The sequence below is a fragment of the Manacus candei genome, unplaced genomic scaffold, assembly GCF_025592945.1.
Source record: "Manacus candei isolate 608988 ecotype Guabito, Panama unplaced genomic scaffold, ASM2559294v1 h1tg000192l, whole genome shotgun sequence".
Taxonomy (NCBI): Eukaryota; Metazoa; Chordata; class Aves; order Passeriformes; family Pipridae; genus Manacus; species Manacus candei.
In genome coordinates, this window is record NW_026138240.1 from 311,340 (window position 1) to 338,406 (window position 27,067).

General features: G+C 61.4%; 3 protein-coding genes across 6 annotated transcripts; 1 reads left to right on the forward strand and 2 right to left on the reverse strand.

The window, feature by feature from the left end:
• Positions 1–2,751: 2,751 nt before the first annotated feature.
• Positions 2,752–8,263, reverse strand: SNX11 (sorting nexin 11). 3 transcript variants are annotated; one of them, XM_051774210.1, is made up of 7 exons: positions 8,173–8,263; positions 5,519–5,570; positions 5,186–5,272; positions 4,812–4,912; positions 4,447–4,545; positions 4,121–4,333; positions 2,752–3,655 (listed from the first exon to the last, which is right to left on the reverse strand). In XM_051774210.1, exons 2-7 carry the CDS (start codon positions 5,537–5,539, stop codon positions 3,529–3,531), a joined length of 648 nt encoding a protein of 215 aa, XP_051630170.1. In that variant the 5' UTR covers positions 5,540–5,570; positions 8,173–8,263; the 3' UTR covers positions 2,752–3,528. The 3 variants fall into 3 exon arrangements, with proteins under 3 accessions (XP_051630170.1, XP_051630168.1, XP_051630167.1); XM_051774208.1 differs by lacking the exon at positions 8,173–8,263 and adding an exon at positions 6,305–6,787; XM_051774207.1 differs by lacking the exon at positions 8,173–8,263 and adding an exon at positions 7,601–7,697 and having other exon boundaries at positions 2,753–3,655.
• Positions 8,264–8,369: 106 nt separating this feature from the next.
• Positions 8,370–16,761, forward strand: CBX1 (chromobox 1). 2 transcript variants are annotated; one of them, XM_051774204.1, is made up of 5 exons: positions 8,370–8,513; positions 12,629–12,804; positions 13,553–13,730; positions 14,838–14,932; positions 16,353–16,761. In XM_051774204.1, exons 2-5 carry the CDS (start codon positions 12,665–12,667, stop codon positions 16,495–16,497), a joined length of 558 nt encoding a protein of 185 aa, XP_051630164.1. In that variant the 5' UTR covers positions 8,370–8,513; positions 12,629–12,664; the 3' UTR covers positions 16,498–16,761. The 2 variants fall into 2 exon arrangements, with proteins under 2 accessions (XP_051630164.1, XP_051630165.1); XM_051774205.1 differs by having other exon boundaries at positions 8,380–8,513; positions 12,632–12,804.
• A 4,191-nt stretch (positions 16,762–20,952) lies between these two features.
• NFE2L1 (NFE2 like bZIP transcription factor 1) lies at positions 20,953–25,611 on the reverse strand. Its single transcript, XM_051774211.1, has 4 exons — positions 25,340–25,611; positions 24,874–24,963; positions 24,420–24,581; positions 20,953–24,244 (listed from the first exon to the last, which is right to left on the reverse strand). Exons 1-4 carry the CDS (start codon positions 25,571–25,573, stop codon positions 22,913–22,915), a joined length of 1,818 nt encoding a protein of 605 aa, XP_051630171.1. The 5' UTR covers positions 25,574–25,611; the 3' UTR covers positions 20,953–22,912.
• Positions 25,612–27,067: the final 1,456 nt, after the last annotated feature.

The following is a 27,067-nucleotide window of genomic DNA, read 5'->3' on the forward strand; positions in this document are numbered from 1 at the left end:
CTCCCCTTCCTCCTCCTCCTCCTCCCCTTCCTCCTCCTCCTCCTCCCCTTCCTCCTCCTCCTCCTCCTCCTCCCGCACTTGGCCGAAGGACCACTAGATGGTGGTAGGGCCCCGCTCCCCGCAGCCTTCAGGGGAGGTGCCCAAACCCTCCCCGGGCCGTGCGGGGCAGCCCCCCCGGATCCCCTCCCGGCACGGGGGTGAGCCCGAGGGGCAGCTCCGGGGCACAGCCGGGCAGATGTTTGGAGCCAGGCAGATGTTTGGAGCCAGGCACAACCCGGGGGGGATCCCACGGGATGCTGAGGATGTGGCTGAGCCCGGGATGTTCCCCAGGGTCTGTGTCACCATCCCATGGGATGCTCCCTGGGGTCTGTGTGTCCCCATCCCATGGGATGTTCCCTGGGGTCTGTGTGTCCCCATCCCATGGGATGCTCCCTGGGGTCTGGGTGTCCCCATCCCATGGAATGCTCATGGGGTCTGTGTGTCCCCATCCCATGGGATGCTCCCTGGGGTCTGGGTGTCCCCATCCCATGGGATGCTCATGGGGTCTGTGTGTCCCCATCCCATGGGATGCTCATGGGGTCTGTGTGTCCCCATCCCATGGGATGCTCACCAGCCCCATCCTGGCACCCGCTGCCTCATCCCGAGGCTTTGCTCACAGTGGGGAATAAACCTCCACCGTGTGTGTGGGTGGGTTTTGGGGTGCCAAGAGCTCGGCTTAAATCCCTCTGGCATTCCCAAGCCACTCTTCCAGCCCCGTTTCTCCACAGCATGGGTGACCCTGAGCAGGGAAATTCCCCCTCTGCAATTCCCCCTCTGCTCTGCCCTCGCTGTCTCCATTAGAGACATCTCGCAAGGAGCAGCTGGTTCTGAGGGGCTGCAGGGCCTGAATCCATCTCTCCAGCAGCATTCCCGGGGCCCTCTGGGATCCTGGCAGGAGGGAATGGATGTTTTTTGCAGGGGGATGCTGTGGAGCAAACAGGATCAGGGCTTGGGGCTGCCTGGATGTGTCTACCCCAGCCCAGCGTGTGGGAAACGGCCTCAGGAGCCTGATCCCAAATCCACGGCCTCATCCCGGGCTCCAGAGACCTTGGTGCTCTGCTGGGAAGATGGGAGAGGAGAGAGAGATGGGAGCAGGATGCTTTGGCCCCAGGTTGGAGCAGGAGCCCCCTGGGATGGGGTGTCGAGGAGGGGGAAGGACAGACGGGAAGGAGCTGCTTTCCCAGGGGATAAGGATGTGCTGGTTGGAGAGCCTGGCCCCATTCCAGGCTGCTCCTCTGGCAGCAGCCAGGGAGAAGGGAGCTGTGCCAGCCTATTGAGGGCACAGGGAGGGGGCCACACCACCCTCACCTGCCCCAGGTGGGGAAGGTTACCTTGGGCAGCTCCGTGTGCCCTGAGCCCCCCCAGCATTCCAGGGCTGCCTCCAGCCACCCCAATCCCTGGCACGAGGGGCTGAGCCCGCCCTACATGTGGCAGAGGGGACAGTCACCCCCCCCAAAGAGCCACTGCCCCCCCAGGTGGGACCCCCCAGCCCAGGGGCTGCTGCCCCCCCCAGCCTGGGCCGGCCCTGAGTCACCGTTTTCCCGACAGCTCCGCAAGAGCCCATCACTGGCACTAAAAATAATCCCTGAAAGGCGGCCAGGAACAGGGCTGTGGCTCCAGGGGATGAGAGAGGCAGGAGAAGGGATGGAGAAGGGATGGAGAGGGGATGGAGAAGGGATGGAGAGGGGATGGAGAAGGGATGGAGAGGGGATGGAGAAGGGATGGAGAAGGGATGGAGAAGGGATGGAGAGGGGATGGAGCCCTTGCTGCAGCAGCTCCACGGGCTGCCCCTCCCAGACCCGCCTCGGGAAGGGGCAGCCCCAGGGCCCGATGGCTCCTGGCAGTGCCAGGACACGCTCCTGGAGCAAAGCAGGGGCTGGGAGGGAGCCGGGGGCAGGGCACGGCTTGGGCTGAGGGGGTCGTGCCTGAGGGAGGCTGTGCCAGGCGAGGAGCGGGGTCGGTGGGCATGGGAAGGGTCAGTGGGCACAGGAAGGGATTGGTGGGCAAGGAGAGGGCTGGTGGGCACAGGGAGGGGTCGGTGGGCAAGGAGAGGGGTTGGTGGGCACAGAAAGGGTTGGTGGGCACGGAGAGGGTTGGTGGGCACAGAGAGGGTTGGTGGGCACAGGGAGGGTTGGTGGGCACGGAGAGGGTTGGTGGGCACAGGGAGGGTCAGTGGGCACGGGGAAGGGTCGGTGGGCTCAGAGAGGGTCGGTGGGCACAGGGAGGGTCGGTGGGCACAGGGAGGGTCGGTGGGCACAGGGAGGGGTCGGTGGGCACGGAGAAGATCAGTGGGCACGGGAAGGGTTGGTGGGCACGGAGAGGGGCCGCGGGCACAGCTGGGCTCACAGCTGCGCCATTTGGAGCCGCACGCTCATGAATATGGATGAATATGCATGAGGGGGGGGCAGCCAATGGCAGCGGCGCTCCCGCGCCCCGGCAGCTGCCAGCCTTGGCCGTGAACTTCTCCTGACATTTCGGATGCGCCTCCAAGGGCTTTCCAGCCCTCCCTCCCTCCCTCCCCCTCCCTGGTGCATCCAAAACCCCCCCCAGAACTCAGGGCAGACCCTCATCCGTGCCCCCCCCCGGTGCCCGGGGCAGGGGGAGCCGCGCTGGCGTTGCTGGTGTGGGGAAGGTGCCATCCTCCCCTCCCCGTTTCCCCAAAATCCCTGGCTCCGCAGTTCTCCCGGCCCGGCCCCCGCCCACACCACCACCCAGCCGGACCAGGCAGCTTCTCTTGCTTCGGTTTTATTTGGAGTCCGAGCACGTCCGAGCCCCGCCTGACCCGGGGCTGGGCCGGGGGAGGAGACGGGGCAGGACCACACGGGGAGGGGCAGCAGGAGCAGCTCCTTCTCATCCCAGCAAATCCAAGCCCACTTGGAAAGGACACCCCCTCCCAGGGCAGGGGTGACAAACTGCTCCCCCCCTCCCCCGACTCATTCCCTGCCCGGGGGGAAAGCTCAGCTCCCGTTTTTCCAGCTGCAGAAACCAACCTGCAGGGAGGGAAAGCTGTGCCAGGAGGCCCCGGGGGTGGGGGTGGGATCTGCAGCCCGTGTGTGGGCTCTGGGTTGGTGCAGCTGAGCCCCCTCTCCCCTCCCCAGGAGCTGCAGAGGGAGGGGGGCACAGGGGGCTAAACTGGAGAGGGCGGCTGGCCCTGGATCCACCAAGGAAAGCCCTTTTCCCACGGGGCAGCAGATCCCACCCTGCCCTGGGATGTGCCAGGAGCAGGGAGGTGGCACTGCCACCCCACTGAGCCCTGCTGCTGCTCCAGCCAGAGGGCAAAGGCCGTGGGAACAACAAACACGGGTTCCACCCCCCACCAGATCCCTTCTGGGGGATTCAAACCCTGCCCGGGACAGGCGGGATCAGCAGGGAGAGAGCCCGGGATGAGCCGTGTGCCCAGGGCAGCCCAGTCACCCCCCTGCTGCCACAGTGCCCCCTCTCCCAGCGAGGGAGCAGGTCCTGGGAAGGCAGGGGGTGTCCCCAGGGCTGTCACTGCGGGTCCTGCCCCGAGCCCGGGGGCTCCTCCGGGCTCTCCGAGTGCGCGTCGTCCACGCCGAAGTCGCTCCAGTCCGGGATGCTCTCCAGGCAGCCCCGGGGGCTTCCCAGCCTGGCACAGCTGGGAATGGGGAACAGGTCAGAGGGGAGAAGGGATCCAGGGGAGATAGAGGGCCTGAGGTGCCCCTGTGTCTCCAGATCTCCTTGGCACAACCCCTCCCTGGAGCTGGGGCTGCCCTGGGATGTTCCTCCCTCCCCTGGCCATTTCCTGCCCCTTCCAGGGGCACAGCAGGAGCTGGGGCTGCACTGGGACCCACACCAGGGAGCTGGGGCTGCACTGGGATCCACACCAGGGAGCTGGGGCTTCACTGGGATCCACACCAGGGAGCTGGGGTTGCACTGGATCCACACCAGGGAGCTGGGGCTGCACTGGATCCACACCAGGGAGCTGGGGCTGCACTGGGATCCACACCAGGGAGCTGGGGCTGCACTGGGATCCACACCAGGGAGCTGGGGCTGCACTGGGACCCACACCAGGGAGCTGGGGCTGCCCTTGGGATGCTCCTCCTCCCTGCCCTGGCATTACCTGGCTCTCGGGTCCCGCCCGGGCAGCGCTGAGGGCCGACCCTCCTCCTCCTGCACCCAGCCACAGTTGGACATGGCATAGTGCAGGATGGCCTCTGTCACTGTCTGGGGGCCCTGGCCCTGCACACAGGCCTCGATGGCAGGCACGGAGAGCTGGCTCTGCAGGAAGAGGTGCAGGCGGCTGTCCGAGAGCAGCACCACGTTCTGCACCACCCTGGGCACGGAGAGAGGAGGGGCAGTCACCCTTCAGGGCACCTTCACAGCCCTGCAGCAGGATGGTCCCCTCCCTGCCATCCCCCCTCCAGCCCTCAGGAATCCTTCACTCACTTCTCCAGGAACTGCTGCAGTCCCTGTCTCCGCTTCTCGATGAACTCGTCCGTGCTGCCCACGAAGAAGGTGGATTTTCCAGGCAGCTCTGGGACAGGCCTGGGGGGGAAGCAGGGCTCAGGTCACCTCAGTGCCAGCACAGGGGACACTGTGGCAGCACCTGCCAGGCCCCTGGATCCTGGGGACACTGTGGCAGCACCTGCCAGGCCCTTGGATCCCGGGAGCTTGGGTATCCCCTGCTCCTGCCCGGGGTTTCTCTCCACGTCTGCTCTGAGCTCACAGGGGTCACCCAGGGCAGGGAGAAAGGCTCTCCCAGGTCTCCCTGAGCAGCAGGAGGAGGGAAAGGAAGGCCAAGGAATGCTTACACCAGGCCAGCATTCTTCTGGAGCTGCCTCCTCAGCCACACGAACTCACGGTAGCGGCGCCGCACACATGAGGTCTTGGCAGTGAAGGCCTTGCTGTTGGTCTGGGAAAAAACAAAACCCCAACAGTTCCATGGGAATTGTCAGTGGGATTGAGGGGCAGGGAGGAAGAGGAGGGACTCAGGGATCCATCCTCTCCACGCCAGGTCTCAGACCCACAGAAGGCAGAGGGTTCTCCCGTGGGGGCTCCTTCCATCCCCACGTGCTGGATGATCCCACTCTGGATGATCCCACTCTGGATGATCCCACTCTGGATGATCCCACTGGTGAGTCCCGAGCTCTGCAGCTCCACCCCCTGTCCCTCAGCCCCGACTCACGTGGAGGAAGATCTTGTAATCCACATAGGAATTCCAGGAGCCTTCGTTCTGCACTCGGGGGTCCTGCACTCGCACCGTGGTCAGTTCCTGGGGGGCAGGAGGGGTGTCCCTGCTCAGCCCCCCGGCATTCCAGGGACAGGGATCCCCCCATCCCACCTCCTCCAGCTTCCCTGTCCCAGGGAGAGCACAGACAGCTCCCACAGGCAGCTCCAGACATTCCCAGCCCTGTCCCCAGCTGCCCCTCAGCTCTGCCCCACGGACCCTCCGACTTGCCCAGACCTCCCTGTGCTGCCAAATTCCAGCCAGGAATTATCATATCAGGGAGGGTCTTACTTCCTCTCGGTTCTCCAACATCCTAGAGGAGCCAGAGCCCAGCGGGAAACATCTGGGGGAAAAAAAAAAAGGGATTTAGGAGGATCAGCACATTGGGGTCTTCTGCATCCCCCCAGCACCAGCCACACTCAGCTGCCCTCCCTGATCCGTGGAACAACGAGGATGCTTCCAAATCCTCCTTAGGGAAGAGGAAAGAGGAGGGAAGGAGCCAAATGTGCCAGGAGTCAGTTCTGGGGGCAGCTCCGAGACTTCCGGGGGATCCCAGTCAGAACCAGTCCAGCAGCACAGCTGGGACCATCACATTCCCAAATCCCACGGGATCACCGGCCCCACAAACGCTGGGATGACCCCTGTGGAATCATCCCGAGGTTTTAGAGCTCCTGCTCTGCCCCAGCAGCTTCAAAAGGCAGGAGGAGGGATCGGGAATTGCCCAATGGAAGAGCAAAGGGTTGCCAGGAACGGGAATTTCGTTTCCCAAGGTGCTCCCAAGAGCAGAGAGCCCCGAGGGAGGTGGCTCCATGCAGGAAAACCGGGAGCAGGGAGCCCAGGAAGCTCAGGTCCCTTCACCCCCAGGAACACATAATCTCATCGAGGCTTTATTGGGAGTTAATTGATCCTAATGATCAACTTCCAGCCCCTGGAGGAGCAGCTCGGGATCAGCCCTAAGCACTTCCAGCAAATCCTCTTCCAGGGATTTGGGGGAAAGCCTCGGTTTAAGGGGCTCTGGGATTATCCAGGGTTGGGTTTATGTCCCTGCAATTCCAAGTTTTCCCTGCTGCCTCTCACCTGCCCAGGATTTGGGCTGGAGGAGCCGCAAATCCCAGGTGGAATTTGCCCCCTCCCCCGGCTCCCGTTCCCACAGTGCTGACAAGGGAAAGTGTTCCTGGTTATCTCTTATCCACCCGGCTGACACATCCCTAACTGCCCTTCCCGCCCTCTGGAACAGCGGGAATGCTCTTTCCCAACCGGCACAGACCAGAGTTCAGCTCCCAGCTCCCGCCCCCAGCTCCATTCCCTTCCCAAATCCAGCCTGGCCGAGGCTCCAACTCGGGGAAAACCCTCCTGGGGAGGCTCCACGGCAGGAAAAATGGGAATTAATTCCATTTATTCCCGCTTTTCTTTGTCCCATTTGGACACAGCCACCTATAAAAGACTGGGAGTGATTTTTTTTTTGGAAGAAGGAAAGGGCTCCCTTCACAACCTGGTGTCCCAAAATTCGGACCCTCCTGGCCCTGGCAGGGATGTCCCGGCCATTCCAGCATCTCATAATCCGGGGAAAAGCATCATACAGGAGGGAAAAACGGGGATTAATCCCACTTATCCCTGCTTTTCCTTGTCCCATTTGGACACAGCCACCTGGAAAACACTGGGGGTGATTTTTTTTTTTTCCAGGCTGTTTTCCCTTCCAGGGAAGGAAAGGACTCCTCATCAGCTTGGTGTCCCAAAATTTAGACCCCCTGTCGCTGGTAGGGATGTCCCAGCCATTCTAGCATCTCAGAGTTCAGGGAAGAGCCTCATGGAGAGGCTCCACAGCAGGAAAACCGGGAATTAATCCTGTTAATTCCTGCTTTTCCTTGTCGCGCTCGGACACAAAACACTGGGAGTGATTTTTGGAGGCTGTTTTCCCTGCCGGGGAAGGAAAGGGCTCCCTCTCAACCGTGGCACATCTCCGAGTTCAGGGAAAACCCTCACACAGCGGGGAAAAATCGGGATTAATCCCATTTATTCCTGCCACGCCCGGGCACCTGTAAAACAGGTCTGTAAAGCAGCCCCCTGCAACACACTGGGGGGGAGGGAAAGGGGATTTTTAGAGGCTGTTTTCACTTCCAGAGGAGGAAAAGCCTCCCCTATCCCCGCAGGTATCCCAAAATTTGGACCCCGCCGGGGGACGGGGAATCACCGGGGACGAGCCGGGCCGGGCCTTGAGAGGCCGCGGGTGGGGGCGAGGCCCAACGCCAGCCCCGGTTCCTCAGCTGGGGGCTGCGGGGGAACCCAAAGACCCCCCTGAGGGACCCCCGAGGGACCCACCCGGACCTTCCCGTGCCCGCCCCGGGACCTCCCCCCCCTTCGGGGCCCCCTCACCTCGCACAGGACGCGGCCCCTTTAAGCGGCGGCGGCGGCGCGCGCCCTTAGAGCGCGGAAGGGGCGGGCGCTTCCGGCGCGGGGCATGACGGGAGTTGTAGTTCCCGGGGCCTGCGGTTGTAGTTCGGGAGCGGCAGCCCAGGGAACAAGGGCCAGGAGGAGAGGAAAAGGCCTCCAGCCGTGCCAGGGGAGGGCCGGGTTGGACATCGGGAGGAATTTCTCTCTATGGAAGGGGTTGTTAAACGTTGGAAGGGGCTGCCCAGGGAGTGGCGGAGCCCCCACTCCTGGGAGTGCTCAGAGAGCTCGTGGATGTGGCCCTTGGTGACATCGGTTGGCAGCGCTGGGTTAATGGTTGGAAGGATCACAGAGGGCTTTTCCAACCTCAGTAATTCAATAAATCAGATTATTTATCACCCACCCAGAGCTGTTCTGGCTCGGCCTGCCTGGCTGTGCTGGCACAGCTCGGGTGCACAGTGCATGGGACACTCAGTGCCCTGCTCTGGTGTACAGGGCGCTGACGGGTCACAGCTTGACCTCGATGCCCTCAGAGCTTTTTTCCCACCCTTAATTACCCTAATTGTGTAATTCAGTCACAGCGTGGCTCCAGCGGACTACACCTCCCATCATGCAGCGCTGCGGCGGACTCCACATCCCACCATGCCCCGCGGCTCCGCCGCACGGTGCGCCGCGGACTACAACTCCCGTCATGCGTCTCGCGGGGCACGGGACTACGAACCCCGGCTCGCCCCGCGCGGAGCGCGGCGCATGCGCGGTGTGCGCGGCGGGCAGCGGCGCTGGCCGGGCTCTTTTGTTCAGGGCGGCGGACGGAGCGAGGCCAGGCCCGGACCCCCCCCCGACCCCCGAGCGGCCCCCGCGCCCCTTCCATCACACACCGGCGGCGGGGCTGTGCAAGGTCCGCGGGCAGCGCGGGGGGGCGCGGGGGGGGGGCGTGGGAGGGGTGGGGGGGGCGCGGGGGGCAATGGGGGGGGAGTTTGGGGGGGCGGGAGGGGGACGGGGGGGAGGTTTGGGGAAAGGGGGGGTGCGGAGGGGTTGGGGGGGGTCGGGGAGGGGTTTTGGGGGGCCGGGGAGGGGGTGGGAGAAGCGTCGTTGGGGCGGTTGGAGGGGGGGGTCAGCGGAGGCGGTTTGGGGTGCGGGGAGGAGGATTGGGGGGGATTGGGGTGCTGGGGGGTCGGGGGGTCAGGGGAGGGGTTGGGGGGGCTGAGAGAAGCATTTGGGGGGGTTTGGGGTGTCGGGATGTCAGGGGAGCGGGTTTGGGGGGCTGAGAGAAGTATTTTGGGGGGATTGGGATGCGGGGGGGGCGGCGAAGGGGGTTTGGGGGGCTGGGAGAGGCATTTTGGGATTTGGATGTTGGGGGGGTTTAGTGGAGGGGGTTTGGGGTGCAGGGAGAAGTATTTTGGGGGGATTGGGGTGCTGCGGGGTTGGGGGGGCTGGGGAGGGGTTTTAGGGGGACTGGGGAGGGGGTGGGGAAGTGTCGTTGGGGTGGTTGGAGGGGGGGTCAGCGAAGGGTGTTTGGGGTGCAGGGAGAAGTATTTTGGGGGTTTGGGACGCTGGGAGGTCAGTGGAGGGGGTTTGGGGTGCAGGGAGAAGTATTTTGGGATTGGGATGCTGGGGGGGGTCGGTGGAGGGATATTTGGGGAGGGGGTAGTGGAGGAGGGGGTGGGAGAAGGGTTGGGGGGGGATTTGGGAGTGCTGGGAGGGAGGAGGGGTCAGTGGAGTGGGATCTGGGGTGCAGGGAGAGGCATTTTGGGATTGGGATGCCGGGAGGGGTCACTGGAAGGGGTTTGGGGTGCTGGGAAAGGGATTTTGGATGCTGAGAGGCTCAGTGGGGGTGTTGGGGTGTAGGGGGGTGTTTGGGGGTGCTGGAAGAGGGGAATTAGTGGATACGTGATGGGGAGCTGGGAAAATGGGAAAGCTGTGGGGTGGAAGTGCCTTTGGGAAAGAAGGGCTGGAGCAGGGACCCGTTTTTGGGGGGATAAAGGGGGATTTTTGGGGACGGGGGTTTAAGGAAACCCCGGGGGGGAGATGGGGAGGGAGTCGTTCTTGGAAAGGGAACTCCAGGGAAAAGGGGAGGCCGGGGAAGGAGCGGGGGAGGATCCAGGCTCCAGCTGGGAGCGGGGAGGGACAAGTGTCAACTTTTGGCGGGGAGAATGAGCGGGAAGAGGCTGCGGGAATGCCGGGAATGGGATGGCAGCCGATCCCGAGGGGGGCCGGGCAGGGAGAGCTGCCGGCTGGGAGGGGGGATTTGGGGCTGGGGGAGAGCCAGGAGGTGGGATTGGGAAGCTGTGGCTGGAAGCTGGGATGTGTCGGGAAGGGGAGGGGGGAGGCAGAGCAGGAGCTGTTCGGGGAGCGGCACAGTCCAGTCCCCCCCATGGAGGAGGGGACCCCAAAACCCCCCTGAACCTCCCAGACCCCCCCCAAAAAGTGTCCCCAGCAGGCCACCCAGGTGCCAGGACCCCACTGGAGGCACAGCCCATCCCCCTTGGGACCCCAAAACCCCCCCAAGAGCCCCCCCCAAATGCCACATATGTGCCAGGACACCCAGCCCAGGAGTCCCTGCCCACCCTCAGCATCAGGGCAGGCTTTATCCAGTTCTTTCCAGTGGAAATTCAGGAGCTGGGGGAGCCAGCACGCCTGGAAGGGGGTTGTGAAGCCCTTGGGATAGAGCAGGACCTGTGGGAATGCTGGATTTGTGTCTCTGGATAAGGACAGGGCCGAGGAAGGGGCAGATGAGGAGCTGCCTCTGGAGCAGGGTTGGGCTCAGGGTGTGGAGTACAAAAAAAATTGAAGCTGAATTTTAGGGAACATCCCACTGATCTGTCAGGCAGGAGGGCCCCAAATTCTGTGGGATCATGGAATGGTTTGTGTCGGAAGGGACCTTAAATCTCACCCAGTTCCAACCCCTGCCGTGGGCAGGGACTCCTTCCATTAGCCCAGGTTTGCTCCAAAACCTCCTTGGAAAACTTCCAGGGCTGGGGCAGCCACGGGGCTGTTGGGATAAAGGGAACAGGAACGTCTGTGCTTCCCAAAAATGCCCCCAAAGGAAGCAGCTCCGTTTCCCATCCCAGTGGGAGCGAGAGGTGTGTTTGGAATCCCTGGAGAGGAGGGAGGGATTCCCCCTGTGCTGCCTTCCCAGATATCCAGGGAGGGATCAGGCCTTGTTTCAACACCCAGAATTGCAGGGTTTGGGTGTTGGTGGCTGAGTATTCCATGGGATTATTCCTGGTGTGGAGCATCTTGGATGCTCTGTGGATATATCCAGGGAGGGTTTGGAGCTCCTCTCTCCCTTTTTCCTGCAGTGCAGGGAGAGGCCTGTGCAGGAACTCTGCTCCCTGCTGGCTCTGGGAATGTGGCCTCATCCTCCTGGATCTCCAGCCAGGATTGGGATTGGATGCTCAGGGAGCTGGAAAGGACAACCCCCAAATATCCGGGAGGTTTGGGGAGATTCCTGCAGCCCTTCTGGGGGAAGCTCCTTCCCAAAGTGCTCCCAGCCTTGGATTTGCATCTTCCCTGCCTAGCTGCTCCAGAAAATGATGGATCCGGGGTGTTGCTCCTTCTCTGTTTCCCTGGAATTTCGGCAGCTCCTCCCTGAGCTCCCCTTGGCTCTCCCATTAGTCTTGGATCCAGCTGCTGCCTCTGGAATCCTCCCCGGATCCAGCTGAGCCCCCTCAGGTGCCTGAGCAGCTCCTCCACCTCCAGGCAGTGCCCACAGAGCTTTCCCTGGAGCCCTTCTGGCTGCAGCTGAGGAGAATTCCTCTGCTGAGAGCAGCAATCCCGGGATCTCGCCCCTCCGGGCGCTCCCGGGGTTTCTCTTCGGAGCCTCGTTGGGAATCACCTTGGAATCTCCTCTTCCCTGGCGTGCTGGGCTCTGAGCCCCTTCTCCAGCAGCTTCTCCAGCAGCCATGTGGTGCCAGAGGAGGAGGATGGAGGGGAGAGGAAGGAGCTGGCTGAGGAATTCCAGAGTGAAACACGATCCTGGGGCTTCCTGCTGCTCCTGGGCCGGGATTAGATGCCGGAGGGTCGGAGGCTTTTCCATTGTTGTGCTGCACACCCGGCTGTGGCTGTGGCTGTGCCAGCCCTGCCTCCTCCTCCTCCTCCTCCTCTTCCCAGTCTCCAGACCTCCAGGAGCCTCGCTGCTCCAGGTTTGCTTCCCTCTGGAATGGGATTGGAGGTGCCATTGGGAGTATTTCCACCCGGGAATGGAGGGAAAAGCCTTCCAGGCTCTGGCTCAGTTTTGATGGGATCTTTCCAGGTGCTTGAGGGTTTTTTCTTTGTTGTCCTTCATTGAATGAGGAAAAAAAACCCCTTCATTCTGGGGGACTGGATGGAATCGTGGAATTTTGGGATCATGGAATGGTTTGGGTTGGAAAGGACCTTAAAGCCCATCCAGTGCCAGGGCCACCTGGACACGCTTCCCTGTGGGTGCCATCCAGCTCTGAATCTGGAGTTCTCCCTTCCCAGCCAGCCCTGGATGGATATCCAGGGATTTTTGGATTGACTGAACAGCTCTGGAAGATAAGGAGGGGAAATAAAACCCTGCATGCTGTGGGGTGATGAGTTGGATAAATATCCCAGAGTGCCCATCCACGATCCAGGAAAGGAAGGAGCGCGGGGAGGTTGGGATCAGGGGCTGGGGCTTGGATTTGACCTGGATTAAGGATTTATTCATTTCCAGCTAATATAAAAACCACTCAGTTCAACCCTTTAGGCTGTGTGGGGTGAGGAAAGGGAAGGGAGCAGGTTGAGGAGGGACAAGGTGTGGAACAGCTCCCGTGGGAATAGCGCTCATGGAATTGGTGGAATGAGGAGCTGGAGAGGCAAAAAAACCCCAAAGCTTTGTGTCAAAATCCCGGGATTTTGATTCCTGTTGGCCTGGCAGCACCATCCTGACCCTTCCCTCTGTGTTTTCCCTGCCTGTTCTCTCCCAGGCAGCATTCCCTGCCCCTTGTGCATCCCAGAGAATTCCCGGGGGGCACAGGCAGGGCTGACCTTGGCTCCCTCCCCTCGCAGCAGCGTCGCCCGAAAGCTGAAAAGCTGGCCAGCACAATGGGAAAAAAACAGAACAAGAAGAAAGTGGAAGAGGTCCTAGAGGAAGAGGAGGAGGAGTATGTGGTGGAGAAGGTCCTGGATCGGCGGGTGGTGAAGGGAAAGGTGGAATATCTGCTCAAGTGGAAAGGATTCTCGGAGTAAGTGGCTCCAGCCGGCTGCTCTGGGGGCCAGGGGTGTGCCAGCACCTCCTGTGCCTTTGGATCCCAAAGATTCCAGGCAGGATCGGTGTCCCTGGGGCTCTCCTTGGGTGGAGAATGGAGCAAAGAGGGAAAGCAGGGAAAATCCCAGTGTGCCAAACACCCAAAACTCCAGCAGGGCAGGGTGGGAAAATCCCAGTGTGCCAAACACCCCAAATTCCAGGTGGGAAAATCCCAGTGTGCCAAACACCCCAAATTCCAGCAGGGCAGGGTGGGAAAATCCCAGTGTGCCAAACATCCCAAATTCCAGGTGGGAAAATCCCAGTGTGCCAAACATCCCAAATTCCAGGAGGGCAGGGTGGGAAAATCCCAGTGTGCCAAACACCCAAAACTCCAGCAGGGCAGGATGGGAAAATCCCAGTGTGCCCAACACCCCAAATTCCAGGTGGGAAAATCCCGCTCTGCCGAACGCCCCCAAACTCGTGGCTTGGGGTGGGAAAATCCCAGTTCTGCCCTGCAAACAGGCCCTGGGGGGGTCTTCCCCTTCCCAGAGAGGGACAAGCAGCCAGAGGAACGAGCTGCAGTTCTCTCCTGAGGAGGGGAATCCCTGCCCTGCCCTCCAGCATTCCCGCCGGGATCAGGCCAGGGGCCGACCTGCTACTCCTCCTCGGCCGGAATCCCGGGATTTCCTCAGCCTGGAAAAAGCTGCAGGGAGCTGCAGGACTGAGCTGCCCTGTTTGCTTTGCAGCGAGGACAACACCTGGGAGCCCGAGGAGAACCTGGACTGCCCCGACCTCATCGCAGAGTTCCTGCAATCCCAGAAAACCGCCCACGAGAGCGAGAAATCCGAGGGCAGCAAACGCAAAGCGGAGTCGGACACGGAGGACAAGGGGGAGGAGAGCAAACCAAAGAAGAAGAAGGAGGAGGTGAGGCAGGGTGGGGGTGCTGGGCTCGCCCCCCCTGCCCCTGGCACAGCGGCTGATCCCTGGAATGGTCGCTCCAAGCTGGTTTTCCCGAGGAATGGGAGCTTTGGTTGCCAAAGGAAGGCAGCTTTGGAAAGCTGGAGCCTCGGGAAAAAGGCAGGAGCTGCTCTCTCAGTTCAGTGCTCAGAGGCAAAAAGGGTGAATCCAGCCCCCAGCTTGTCCTGAAGAACCCCAGGAGGGTCCTGGACTCCCAGGGGCAGGAGTTGCCTCTGGAAAAGGGGGATGAGGTGGAACACGGAGCTTCCTGCTCAGGAAAACGGGCACGGAGAGGCTCTGCAGCCTGGTTCCCATCCCAGGAGCTGCTGGATCTTGGCAGGCACAGGGCTTTGAGCAGCTGGGCCTTGGGAGTCAGATCCTTCTCCTGCAGCATCAGCTGGGCATTCCAGAGGGCACCTGAGGGGGATTCCCGGGTCCCACAGGCCTCGGGCATGGAATCATGGGATGGTTTGGGTGGGAAGGGACCTTAAAGCCCATCCAGTGCCACCCCTGCCATGGGCAGGGACACCTTCCACTGTCCCAGGTTGCTCCAGCCTGACCTTGGACACTTCCAGGGATGGGGCAGCCACAGCTTCTGAGAATTCCATCCCAGCCCCTCCCCACCCTCCCAGGGAAGAATTCCTTCCCACTATCCCATCTAACCCTGCCCTCTGGCAATGAGAAGCCATTCCCTGTGTCCTGTCCCTCCATCCCTTGTCCCCAGTCCCTCTCCAGCTCTCCTGGAGCCCCTTTAGGCCCTGCAAGGGGCTCTCAGCTCTCCCTGGAGCCTTCCCTTCTCCAGGTGAACCCCCCCAGCTCTCCCAGCCTGGTTCCAGAGGTTCTCCAGCACTTGGAGCGTCTCCCTGGCCCTGGAATTGCAGGCTGAGCCTTCCTGGGCAGCCCCCAGCGTGTCCTGGGGACCAGAGCAGGGCTGTGTCACCCTGGGGACCAGAACAGGGTCATGGGTGTCACCCTGGGGGACAGGACAGGGCTGTGGGTGTCACCCTGGGGGCCAGAACAGTGCCATGGGTGTCACCCTGGGCACGCTCCAAGTGGGAATTGTCTCTTTTCCAGTCGGAGAAGCCGCGAGGTTTCGCCCGAGGCTTCGAGCCCGAGCGGATCATCGGCGCCACGGACTCCAGTGGGGAGCTGATGTTCCTCATGAAGTGGTGAGTGTGCCTTGGGGGCTGGCACTCTGTCACTCACTCTGTGCCAGGGAGGGGCAGGAGGGAGGCCTGGGAGGGGACCTCTGTGTGCCTGGGGGCTCCCGTGGTGTGGAACCAGCAGTGTCCGGTCCCTGTGGATGCTCCAGGATTGTGGCTGGAAAGCTGGGAAGGGCCTGAGGGTGCTGGTGTTGGCAGCTGGATGTGTGCCCAGCTGGGCAGGAAGGCCACTGGCACCGGGCTTGGGGCAGGGATGGTGTGGCAGCAGGAGCAGGGAAGGGATTGTCCCCCTGTGGGCACTCGAGGGCCGTGTCCTGGTCTGGGCCCCTCAGGATGAGAAGGACATGGAGGGGCTGGAGCGTGTGCAGGGAAGGGAACAGAGCTGGGAAGGGGCTGGAGCAGCTGAAGGAGCTGGGGGGGCTCAGCCTGGAGAAAAGGAGGCTCAGGGGGGACCTTCTGGCTCTGCAACCCCCTGACAGGAGGGGGGAGCCGGGGGGGGTCGGGCTCTGCTCCCAGGGAACAAGGGACAGGAGGAGAGGGAACGGCCTCAAACTGTGCCAGGGGAGGGTCAGGTTGGACAGCAGGAGGAATTTCTCCATGGAAAGCACTGGAAGGGGCTGCCCAGGGAGGTTTGGAGTCCCCACCCCTGGAGGTGCCCAGGGAAGGGCTGGATGTGCACTCAGTGACAGGGGGGGCATCGGGCACAGGGGGGACTCAGTCTGGGAGATCTTCCAACCTCAGTGATTCCATGACCCCCAGAGCCAGGACAGTGTCCCCTGGGCTCTGGTGACACAGGAGGAGCCAGGCCAGTGGAGGTGTGGGAGGACAGAGAGTTTGGGGGCAGGGCCACAGCTCTGATCCCTGAGCTGGACTCACCTGGAGCTTTTCCTGCTGCTCCTCCCGCTCTGGAACCACCCGGGGAGGGCTCGCTGGGGCTCCAGGGATCCCATTTCCCTGGATTCTGGGTTTTCCTTTGGGCTTCCCTTCCCTCCCACACCTCCCTGACTTCCCTCTCCCTCTCTGACTTCCCTGTCCCTCCCACACCTCCCCAACTTCCCTGTCCCTCCCACACCTCCCTGTCCCTCCCACACCTCCCTGACTCCCCTCTCTGCTCCCACACCTCCCTGACTTCCCTCTCCCTCCTTGACTTCCCTCTCCCTCCCTGACTTCCCCGTCCCTTCCTGACTTCCCTCTCCCTCCCTGACTTCCCCGTCCCTCCCTGACTTCCCCATCCCTCCCTGACTTCCCCGTCCCTCCCTGACTTCCCCGTCCCTCCCTGACTTCCCTCTCCCTCCTTGACTTCCCTCTCCCTCCCTGACTTCCCCGTCCCTCCCTGACTTCCCTCTCCCTCCCTGACTTCCCCCTCCCTCCCTGACTTCCCCATCCCTCCCACCCCTCCCTGACTGCCCTCTCTGCTCCCCTGCAGGAAGAACTCTGACGAGGCCGACCTGGTGCCCGCCAAGGAGGCCAACATCAACTGCCCTCAGGTGGTGATCTCCTTCTACGAGGAGCGGTTGACATGGCACTCCTACCCCTCCGAGGACGACGACAAGAAGGAGGACAAGAACTAAAGGCCTCTCTCCCCGCTCTTTGGGCAGCCTTTGGTGGAGAGCTGCGGCCTGGGGGTGTGAGCAGGAGGGGATTGGAGGCGGCCCTGCTCGGGTGGGACGTGGAGACGGCCGGAGAAGGTGCCCTTTGAAGAGACCAGTATGGTTTCTGTGCCCCTGCAGCTGCCCCAGCGCTTCGTGCAGCTTCCCTGCTGTGTCCAGAGTCCAACCAGCCCGGCTCAATTCGGAGGGGGAGGGAAAAACAAGGGGGATATCAGAGGGTCGGGAGGAGGGGAGGGGGATTTTTGGGGAGGGAGGGGGTGTGCCGGGGAGGGGTTGTTGTTTCCCAGCAGCTCGTGGGGAGTGGAAGCAAAGCCCCTTCCATGAAGGACTCGCTGGGATGGGTGGGCTGGGGATGCAGGGGGTGCAGGTGGATACTGCTTCATCTTCAAAGACCATCTCAGCAACCCACGGCCTTCTTCCCACTAGTGTTAACTCTGCATTTTTAAGGCGTAGCATGTGTGTAGGTCTCTCTCTCTTTTATTTTATTTTGTTTTATTTTGTTTTCTTTTTTTTTTTTTCTCTTTTTGTTTTCTTTTGCTGTTTACTGGTGTAAAGGTTCTTTTGGGAGGGGTGGGAGGGACGTGAGGAAATCAGTCTCGTTCACTGGGGAGGGAGATGTGAGGTCTGGTGACAACGTTCCAGATCGTTTCCAGATCTTCTCTTTGTTGTTTTTTTTGTTTGTTTGTTTGTTTGTTTGGGGTTTTGTTGTTGTGTTTTTTTTTTTTTTTTTTAAACAACGTGAATTAAAAAAAGAAAAAAATTTAAAATTTAAAAAAAAAAAAAAAAGAAAAAAAAAGGGGAAGGGGGAGGAAATAAAATAAAAAAAAGCCCAGTGTTGCTGACAGAACTGGGGAGACAGGGACAGAGACACGAGACTGAAACTGTGAATGTCCAAATCTCCAGAGCTGAGAATCCTCAAAACCCTGCGAGCAATTTTTAAGGGGTAGGGGGGGTGTGGGTGGGGGGTGATGGTTTTTGGGGGGTGGGAGGGGGTGAGGGGGGGGAGGGAGACTTGTGAAAATGCCAACTTGTGATTCTGTATTGTCCTGCAGCAGAACTGCCAGTTCCTGACACATGCATTGTATGGGGGTGGTGGGAGGGAGGGGGGATGGATCTTAACCCTTTTCAAGCCTTTTCTACCCTTCTTTCTGTTCTAAGGTGCTATTTCTCAAAAAAAAAAAAAAAACGAAATTATGGGGATGGGGAGGGAGGGAGGGAGGGGAAAGAGACTTCTGAGCACTCTAGTTCCTTTTGTCCCCATGATTTGTTGTGTCCAGCCCAAGCAGCACAGGGAGCTGGGGGAGGGAGAGGAAAAAAAACCCAACAGCAGCACAAGGAAAAAAAAAACAAAACAAAACAAACCAACCCCCCTCAATCCCATCTTGCCCCCAAAGAGGTGGTTTGAGGGGAGGTGGGTGCCAGAGCCCCGAAACCTTCAGAGGGGTTTGATTTTTTTTTTTCTTCAATTTAAAAAAAAAAAAAAAACAACCCTCAGATTTATTACAAATACTGAAACTTATTTAATTTTTTGGGGGGAGTCAGTCCCGAGCCCCACCAGAGTCCTGGCACCTCCTCCTTGGGGCGGTATCTCTCTCTTTAGACCTGCATTGTACAAACCTTTTTTTAAAAAGATTTCGTGTGCTTTTAGGTTTCTGTGAAAAACGTCGTTTCAATGTAAAGTACGTGTTTGGATTTTAACTTCATACCGAGCTCTGTCAGTTTTTTTGTCTCAATAAAATTTTAGATTTATAATCCTGATTTTTTTTTTTTTTACTTCTTTTTAATTGATTTATTTTGTTCCTTTGTTTGTTTGTTTTTTATCTTCCCCCAAGCTCTCTTTGGGTGTGAGGGGAGTGACGGGGTAGAGCAGGAAGGTGCTCCCTGAGCTGGGTTAGCTCGGGTTCCAGGAGAGCTGGGGGCTCCCCTGGAGCGTTGGAAGAGGTGGCAGCAGGTTCTGGAGCTGATTTTTTTTTGGCTTCCACCTGGAGAAGAGGTTTAGGCAGAGCCCTGAGCCGTGGGACAGGAGGAGTAGCTGTGGTTTGGGACGTGCTTTGGTGCAGGAAGATGCTGCTGGAGGGTGTTCCCGGCCAGGATCCGGCTCCAGAGGTGGGTAAGTGGCCTTTAATTCCCTTCTCACCCGCACCTGGAGCACAGCTGGTGGTTTTGGTGGGGTTTTTAGGGCTCTGGCAGCGGTTCTGGTTTGGCAGGAGGTGGTTTGGCTCCTTCCATCCCTGCTGTGGATGTGCTGAAGGCCCCGAGCTCCTGGGTGGGAAGAGCAGAGGCAGTTCTGGAGTTGGATGGTGGTTCCTGAGGGAGGCTGATGGTTCCTGACTCGGTGGTTCTGGTGTTTCCAGGCGTGCAGGATGGAGCAGGAAGGTTTTGGGTGGAACAGGGGCTGCAGAACTCCTGAGGGACCCAGTTGAAATCCAGGTTATTTGTGCCAGCACAGCCTGTACCCGGCAGGACAAGGAGATGCTGCCCTGGCCCAGCAGCAGCAGCAGCAGCAATTAAACCTGGATTAATCACCAGAGAGGGCCAGGGTAACGTCCACTTAATTGAGCATCAGAGGCTGCAGGTCCCGGGGGAGCTCCGGGAGATCGATCCAGGTCGCTGGAATCTGCCGGTTGCTCCATCCTGGCGCTGGGAGGGGGCTCTGAGGGCTCTGAGGGCTCTGCCAGGAGCTGCAGGATTTTGGGGATCTGCTGTGGCCCCTCCTGAGAAACCAAGGCCCAGGAAAACGGCCCCTCATGACCGGGGAGATCCACGGGGGCTCCCCCTGGGATGAGTGCTCCAGGTCGGAGCTGGAGCAGGGCAGGGAAGGGCAGGGGAGGGCAGGGGAGGGCAGGGGAGCCCCTCTGTGTCCCCACAGAGCCCGGGCTGGGGGCTCAGGAGCAGCTGGCCCTGGACCCGAGGGCTGGGCCGTGGCTCTGAGCAGGATCAGAGCTCCAGGCCCCGCTGGAAGCCCGAGCGATTCCTGCTTGGGAATCAAAGGGCTGAGTGTGGGCTGGCAGGGGGCCCAGGGGAGGGACTGGCTGAGCTCCCCACGCTGGGCTGGGCACGGGCAGGGAGCCAGAGCGGGCTCTGCCAGCCTGGGAGGGCTGGGACACCCTTGGGAGCCTCCCCATGGATTCACTGGGCTGTTTGTGCACCGGGAATGACCCCCGGGAGCACAGGGGCAGGGGCAGGGCCTGGGAAGGGCAGTGGATCCTTCCCAGACCCTCCTGTCCCTCCTCTGCTCCCCCTCGGAAGGGCTGAGACCTCCTCGCACCATCACAGGGGTGGGGGAATCCCCGAGGGCTTTTCTGCCGGCTGGGATTGCATCCCAACCCAGCCCCTGAAGGAATGTCTGGAATAAATCCCCTGGAGCCCAGGAAGAGGGAGGGGAAGCACCTCAGAGCGTGGATTTAATGCTCCTCATCCCCCTTGGCTGAGCTGGCCCGGACTCAGCACCAGCAGCAGGAGGAGATGGATCCTTCCAGTCCCGCAGGGAGAGGTTTGATCCGCAGGAAAAGGGCATCTGGCCCACGGGAACAGCCGTGGGAGACTGTTGGGGAGCAGAGTGAGGCTGGAAGTGTGATTTTGGCCGGATCTTCTGGGTGTGTCTGGCCAAGGGAGGCCGCGGGGCTGAAAACCCCTGGAGAAAGGGATCTGCAAGGACAAAATACGTGGAGATGACGGGGTGTGGAGGCACCAGGATGGCATCCAAAATGCAAGTTCCACACCAGCAACTCCCAGGAGCAGCTTTCCATCCCCTGCTTGTGTGGGGTCTCCTGGAGGGACCCCCCAGCACTACCCAAAATGCCCCCCCAGGGGCTGCACTGCAGGATTGAGGAGTTGGAAACATTCCAGAGATGGAGGGGTTGGCGTCCTCGCTCCTGGCCGGGATTTATCCCCCAGGGAGAGGGGCAGGGCAGGATCTGGGATAAAACACCCTCAGGATCGGATAAACTTGGGCTCAGCCTCCGACGCCGCATCCAAGAGCTGCAGGGAAGGTGGGATGTGTGGAACAGCCCCTGGAGCTGCGAAGGCCAACGGGAGGACAGGACACCGTGTCCTGGGAATCCACATTCCAGGGAAAGGGATTGGACTCGGCCTCAGGGACCTGCAGGTTTGACCAGGAGCACGCTTTTCCTTGGATTTCTCTGGGAAGACCCTGCTGGGAAGGAAGGAAGGAAGGAAGGAAGGAAGGAAGGAAGCAGCTGAGGCAGAGGAGGAGCTTTTCCTTTTCCTTCTCTTTCCATCCATCCCCTGCAGGACGACAGCGACTCCCTCCTCCCAACCCACTGCTGGAACTGGAGCTGCTCCCAGCCCCGAGCCAGGAGCTACTGTGGTGGGGGGGAAGAAGGTCCCTGCTTGGTTTCCCTGCCATGTTTAATCATCCAAATATCCAATAAAAACCCCTGGAGCCGAGGGTGGTACAGTGAATAAGCCGTTTTTATTTTTGTCCTGTGCTCACACAATCTCTCTTCTTTCCCTGACAGGTTCACAGATCATTCAAAGAAAAAGTTTTTTTTTTTTTCTAAGAGGAAAAATAATTTAAAACATACGCACAGGGCCTCCCTTCCAACCTCCCCACACCCACAGCTCCACCACTTTGTGCTTCGTCTCGCGCGGCAGGATCCCGGGAATCGGGGCTGGACGAGCCCACCGGGGCCTCGGCGGGTCCCAACCACCCCTCAGTGCACTCCCAGATCCAAATGCTTCTCCCAAAATCCTGGAGGAAGCGCCCTTGGACACACGTGGCCCAGCAGGCAGCTGCTCCAGGCCTCCCTCCTGCCTCTCCAGGTGTCCTTCCCTTGAGTGACCACCCGAGTCCTCCCTCTCCCCTGGATCCCGTGCACAGGACTGGCTCGGAAAAGCCATTTTTTTGTCGGTTTTTTTTTTTTTTTAAGCATTTTTTTTTTGTTTGTTTCGTTTTGTTTGTTTGTTTCTGTTGCTGGTAAAGTCCGAACACTCCCAGCTGTGCTATATGGAAATACAGCTTCTAGGATGGTCTCCCTGCAGAGACCGACAGTGATCAAGGCACTACCCCCACCCCCCTCCTGAAAACAAAGGAAGTCAGACCAACACCTTGGGACAGAAGAGAATCCTATAATGTGATCACACGGTTACACGGAATCTTTTATGGCAAAGAGAACACTGAGCAGCTTTGAACGTTTGGGCTTCTCCCTTTTTTTGTTTTTTGTTTTTTACTCAACACAAGCACTTCTAGACCCTAAAGGGGAGGAAAAAAAAAAAAGGGGGGGGCTGAAGCCCCAGAAAACCCAAGCGTGGTTACGGGGCAGGGACCTACAGCTGTCTAAGGCTCTAAGTGACAACCCAGGGCCTGGGCTGGGATTGGGATCGGGATTTCACCGCTCCCCTTGTGCTGTTGGGGGCCCTGGAGGCCCCCCCAGATTCCTCCCCAGGCAGTCAGTGGGAGAAGCCAGGGTTGGCATGCAGGCTCTGCGTGTGAGGGCGCTGGGGACACGGATCCTGCTGGATCCCTTAACCCTCTCCAGTCCCTCTGTGCCCTTCCCAAGGCATCCCAGCTCCTCCTCCTCACAGCTTTCCTGCCAGGCTGGTTCTCCCACCCCCTGGGAACGGTGTTTCCCCCCCCTGCTCTGAGCTCCCTCAGGCTGGAAAGGGTTAATTCACACCACTGTTTGTGTTTCCACGTGTGCACTGGTCTGATCTAGGGAAGGGCTGTTGGTTCATCTGGAATTGAGTCGGATTGAATCACACACACCGATGGCAAAACGGGTTCAGGAAAAAAAGGAAAGGAAAGGATAAAAAAAAAAAAAAAAGAAACAACAAAAAAAAAAAAAAAAAAAGAGGAAGAAAAAAACCAAAAAAAAAAAACCCAAAAATCCAACTACCTGAAATCACAGAACTTTGGAAGTTCAGAAAAAACGTCTCTCCTATAACTTGTTTTGTGTTTTGTTTTGTTTTTTTTTTTTGTTTTGTTTTGTTTTTTTTTTAAGTTCATCCGCTTAAATTTCTTTTCTTACTTAAAGCCAGTTCCTAACAGTAGTTTGTTTTTTTTTTTTTTCGTTTTCCACCTCTGCCAACCTCCCCAGCAGCAGCGTTTGCCAGCTCTGTCCCTGCGCTCCAAGGATCCCGGGTTGTGGGAGGCTCCGGGCTGGGCAGCGCAGGGGGGGCTCCTCCTTCTCGGCCCTCCAAACCCCCACAAAAAACCTCGGCCCCCCCGCGGCTCCCGCAGCGTCCGGCAGCGCCAGTTCCCCCCCGGTGCGTGGTTGAGAAGATATATCGGATAAGAAGGCATGAAAGTTCCTCTAAAAGTTACTTCCAGGCTCAGCCCTTCTCCAGTTCTCTCTCTCCCTCTCTCTCCCCTCGTGGCGAAGCGTCCCCGCTCCTGCTTCTCTCCCCTGGCCCCTCACTTCCTGCGGTCCTTCTGCTTGCGGTCCTGGCGCCGGGGCTGGGGCTCGGCGGGGCCGCGGGGGATGAGCAGGACGGAGCCGTCGCTGCCGTACTGCAGCGCGTACTGGCTGGGCGAGTAGGGCCGCCCCTGCTCGTCCCGCAGCCGCCCGAACACCTCCTGGTACAGGCTCTGCACCTTCTGCTTCATCTGCCGGATGGACTTGAGGAACTCCACCTTCTCCCTGAGCAGTTTGGACTTGTCGCGCTGCAGGTCCTCCACGTCCCGTTCCAGGTTGAGGATGGTGTCCAGCTTCCTCTTGCGGCAGTTCTGCGCCGCCATCTTGTTCTTGCCGCGCCGGCGGATGTCGCGGATGAGGCTGAGCTGGGCCTCGCTGAGCTGGTACTTGGACAGGAGCTCGTTGAACTCCTCCACGGGCAGGTTGATGATCTTGTCGTTGGTGAAGGGGATCTTCATGGCCCTGGCTCGGTGCTCGTCCCTGCTCATCTGCTTGTCCAGGAACTCGGACGGTTTCTCCTTGGGGCCGCCGCTCTTCTTGCCGCCGCCGGGCAGTTTGGGCTCCTCGGGATCCAGGGCCCCCGGGGCCATGTTGTAGGTGTGGTTGTGGCCAACGTGCTCCAGGTAAGGCAGGTAATGGAGCTGGGCCGGGTCCTGGTAGCTCATGCGGCAGAACTTGCTGTACTCCGGCTGGTATCCCACCGCCCCTTCCGCTTCCTCGAAGTCCACGTTCTCCGAGTCGGAGCTGTAGCCCACGGCCCCTTCCTCGGAAAACGAGGAGGAGGACGAGGACGAGGAGGAAGAGGACGAGGAGGACGAGGCTTCCGAGCTGCTCAGAGAAGCGGGGCTGTGGCCAGAATCCAGGGAAAGACCTGAGTCGGAGTCGAACTCCTCTTCCAGCTGCGAGGCCTGCACGGGGTTGAAGCCCTCCTCGATGGCCAGGTCCATGAGGCTGATCTCATCCAGCATGGCCTCGTCCAGGAGCCCTCCCAGCGGGTCGGGCAGCTCGGGCCCGGCCGTCTCGTTGCCCGTGCTGTTCATCTGGGGTGGGAAGAAGATCCCGCTCAGGTTGGTGGAGCCGAAGGTGCTGTTGAGGCCGGTGGAGTTGTCCGGCGTCAGCTGCAGCAGGGCCGAGCCGCCCGCCATGGAGGGGCTCTCGATCTCGGAGCTGAAGAGGGAGAAGTCCTGGGAGCAGCTGCCCAGCGAGGCCTGATGCAGGCTCACGTTCTGGTTGATGGGGGTGCCGGGGGCCAGGCTGTAGTTGGACGCCAGGAGGTCTCCGCCGGTGCCGCCGAACAGGCTCTCGCCCGTCGTGGAGTTCACTTCCATGGCCTGGAAGAGACGCGGGGACAGCGGTGAAGGACAGGACGACGTTCCAGGCTGGAAGGAGCTCCCCCCATCCGGCTGCAGCAGACGGGCCCCAGGGCCACCACGGCGTCACCACACCCGAGCTCACGGAGCACCTGGGGGGACACAAAGCCCTGCCCGTCCCTCTCCCGGGGCTCACCTGCATCTCCATGATGGACATGAGGTCCTGCCACTGCTGCTCCAGGTCGAAGGGCGACTCGTTCTCGGCCAGGAGGGGGGACAGCAGGGTGGGGGGCCCGCCCGGGGCCCGGCTCTGCCCGGGGACGGCTTCGCTCAGGGCGGAGACATCCGCAGCTGGGAACTGAACACGTGAGGGGAGTCAGGGCTGGAGCCTCGGCACTGCAGCCACCCCCCAGCCCGGCGCCCTTCCCGCTGCTCCCGGCCACGGCCTGCCTGCTCCTCCCTGCCTTGCCACGGACTAACGAGGAGCAAAGCCAGGAGGCTTTAATTAATGGTGGCCCACCCCCTCCTTGGGTGGTTTCAAGGAGCCTCCTGAGCGGCCAAGCCCGGTTCGCTGCGGGAAAGATGCTGGAGGCACCAAAATCCCGGTGGGTGAGGCAGGGAGAGCCCCTGGATCCGCCCCATCCGCTCACCTCCGAGTTCTCCCCGAAAGGGAAGGTGGCCTCCAGCAGCCTAAGGCACTCCTCCAGGGACAGGGCTGTCTGATCCTCCGCACCGGGCACCTGGGGGGGAAGGAAACACAGGGAATCGTAGCCTCGGGATTCGGGGAAGGTGGTGCTGAGGGAACGAGCTCCTTCCAGCAGGGCTTTATTACAGCGCATCCAAAAAAGAGCCAGAGGCCCCACCCAGTGCTCCATCCTGCTGCTCCAGGGAACGGGAACGCGCCGGAGAGCCTCTCCCCTGCCTCCTGCCACGCAAGGACTCGCCACGGGGCTGAGGGGACTCTGCGGCTGCCGGGGACACGGGGACACGCGGGGCCAGCCCTGCCCTGGCCTCGCCAGCGCCAAATCCTGTCGCCCACCTGGGCCAACCCTGCTGCTGCAGCTCCGAGCGGCCCCCACGGAGGCCCCCAAGCAGAGCCCGGCCCGGGGGCGTTACCTGCGCAGGGAAACTCTCCCCGGTCTCTCCATCAACTAGCAGGTTTCTATCCAAGACCTCATTCCCTGCACTCCTCCAGCTGTCCCCGCGCTCCCTCCCATCGCTCAGCTCTTTGTCCACTTCGCTCTCTTTCTGCCGGTGGCTGTAGTCAAAAATCTCTCGCCCAGCGCCGAGATCAATATCCTGTCTCCACAGGATGTCAATCAAATCGATGTCCTGCAAGACAGACCACATTTCCTTCAGCCCCTGCGCTGGGGGGGGGTCCCCACCCAGCAGTCCCACCCCCTCTCCCCACCCCTCTTCCCCCCGTACCCCAGCCCGCAGCCCACCCGGGGAGCCCCGCGCTGCTCCTGCCGGGGCTCCAGCGCCCCGCGGGGATCCCGGGAGCGGCTCTGCGGGCTCCGCATGGCCGGCCCTGCCCTCCCCGCCGCCCATGGCCGCCCGCCCGCCGCCGGGGGAGGCGGCGGGGGCCGCCCGGGCCCGCGTCGCGGCGGTGGCTGCGCCGTGCCCGCCTTGCATCAGCCCGTGGTGCCATCCCGGCCATTTGCATAAGGGGTGGGGTGGCAGGAAAATCCCCGCATTCCCACCCACCTGATGCAACTTGAGCAGCCGCCGCCGCCGCCGCCGGACCCTTCCCGGGGTCCCCGCAGCCCCCTCCCGGTGTGTCCCCCCCCGGTACCTTTCTCATGTCCCCAGCTGCCGCCCGGGCCGCGGCGCACGCCGATCATGGTCCCCGGGGGAGGAAGAGGAGGAGGAGGAGGAGGCGGCGGGGCGGGTTGGCCGGGGGCGCGGTGCCGCTCACGCATCGCCGGCCGGGGGCGGCGGCGGCGGCGGCAGCGGCGGGGGGGGGGGGAACCGCGCTCCGCTCCGCCCCACCGGCCACAGGTGCCCCCCCCGCCCCCGGTGCGGCGGATGCTGCTGCTTGTGGCTGCGGCGGGGCCGGGAGGGGCTCGGGAGGGACCGGGAGGGGCTCGGGAGGGACCGGGAGGGGCTCCCCCCCCACTTCCCAAACCCCCCCCGCCCGTTCCCGGCTGCGGCGGCCGCCAAGCCCCGCCCACCCCGGCACAAGCCCCGCCCTCCCCGCCGGGATGCGGCGCCGCCGGCCACGCCCTCTCCGCCCCGCCCCGCCCCCCGGGGCGGTGGCCGCAGCCAATCAGCGCCCGCGGGGGCCGCCCGCTCAGCCAATCAGCGCCCCCCAGGCCACGCCCCCGCCCTGGCGCAGCGGGGCCGCCCCCCCCCCCAAAAAAACCCCCAAATCCCCCCCCCAAAAGAAGGAATTGGGGGGGGCACCGGGACCCCCCGGGCGTGGGGAGGGCAGCAGGGAGGGCACCCAGCGCGGGGTCACCTTGGCTGCTTCCCCCGGGACACCCCGACCCAGAGGGGGCGACCCCAATGTCGCCCCCCGCAACTCCCCCAGCGAGACCTCCGGGCGCTCCTCACTCCCTCCCCTCCTCTCCCAAAAACCCCCTTCACCCTCCCTCCCTGCTCAGACCGTCCCGGCAAACCCCGGCGGTAACCACAGCACAGCCCCCCTTCCCAACCAGAGCCAAGGCCAAGTGTAAGGAGATCCCCCCCCACGCCGGGGGGGAACGGGAAGGGGGGGCGCAGGGCTGAGCCCCCGCAGCTCATCACATGTCCCGCGGCCGCGTATTTTTATCCCCGGGTGTTGTGGAAACGGGCCCCGGGCGGGCACGGAGCCTCCCGCCCTCCCCACCCCCAATGCTGCAG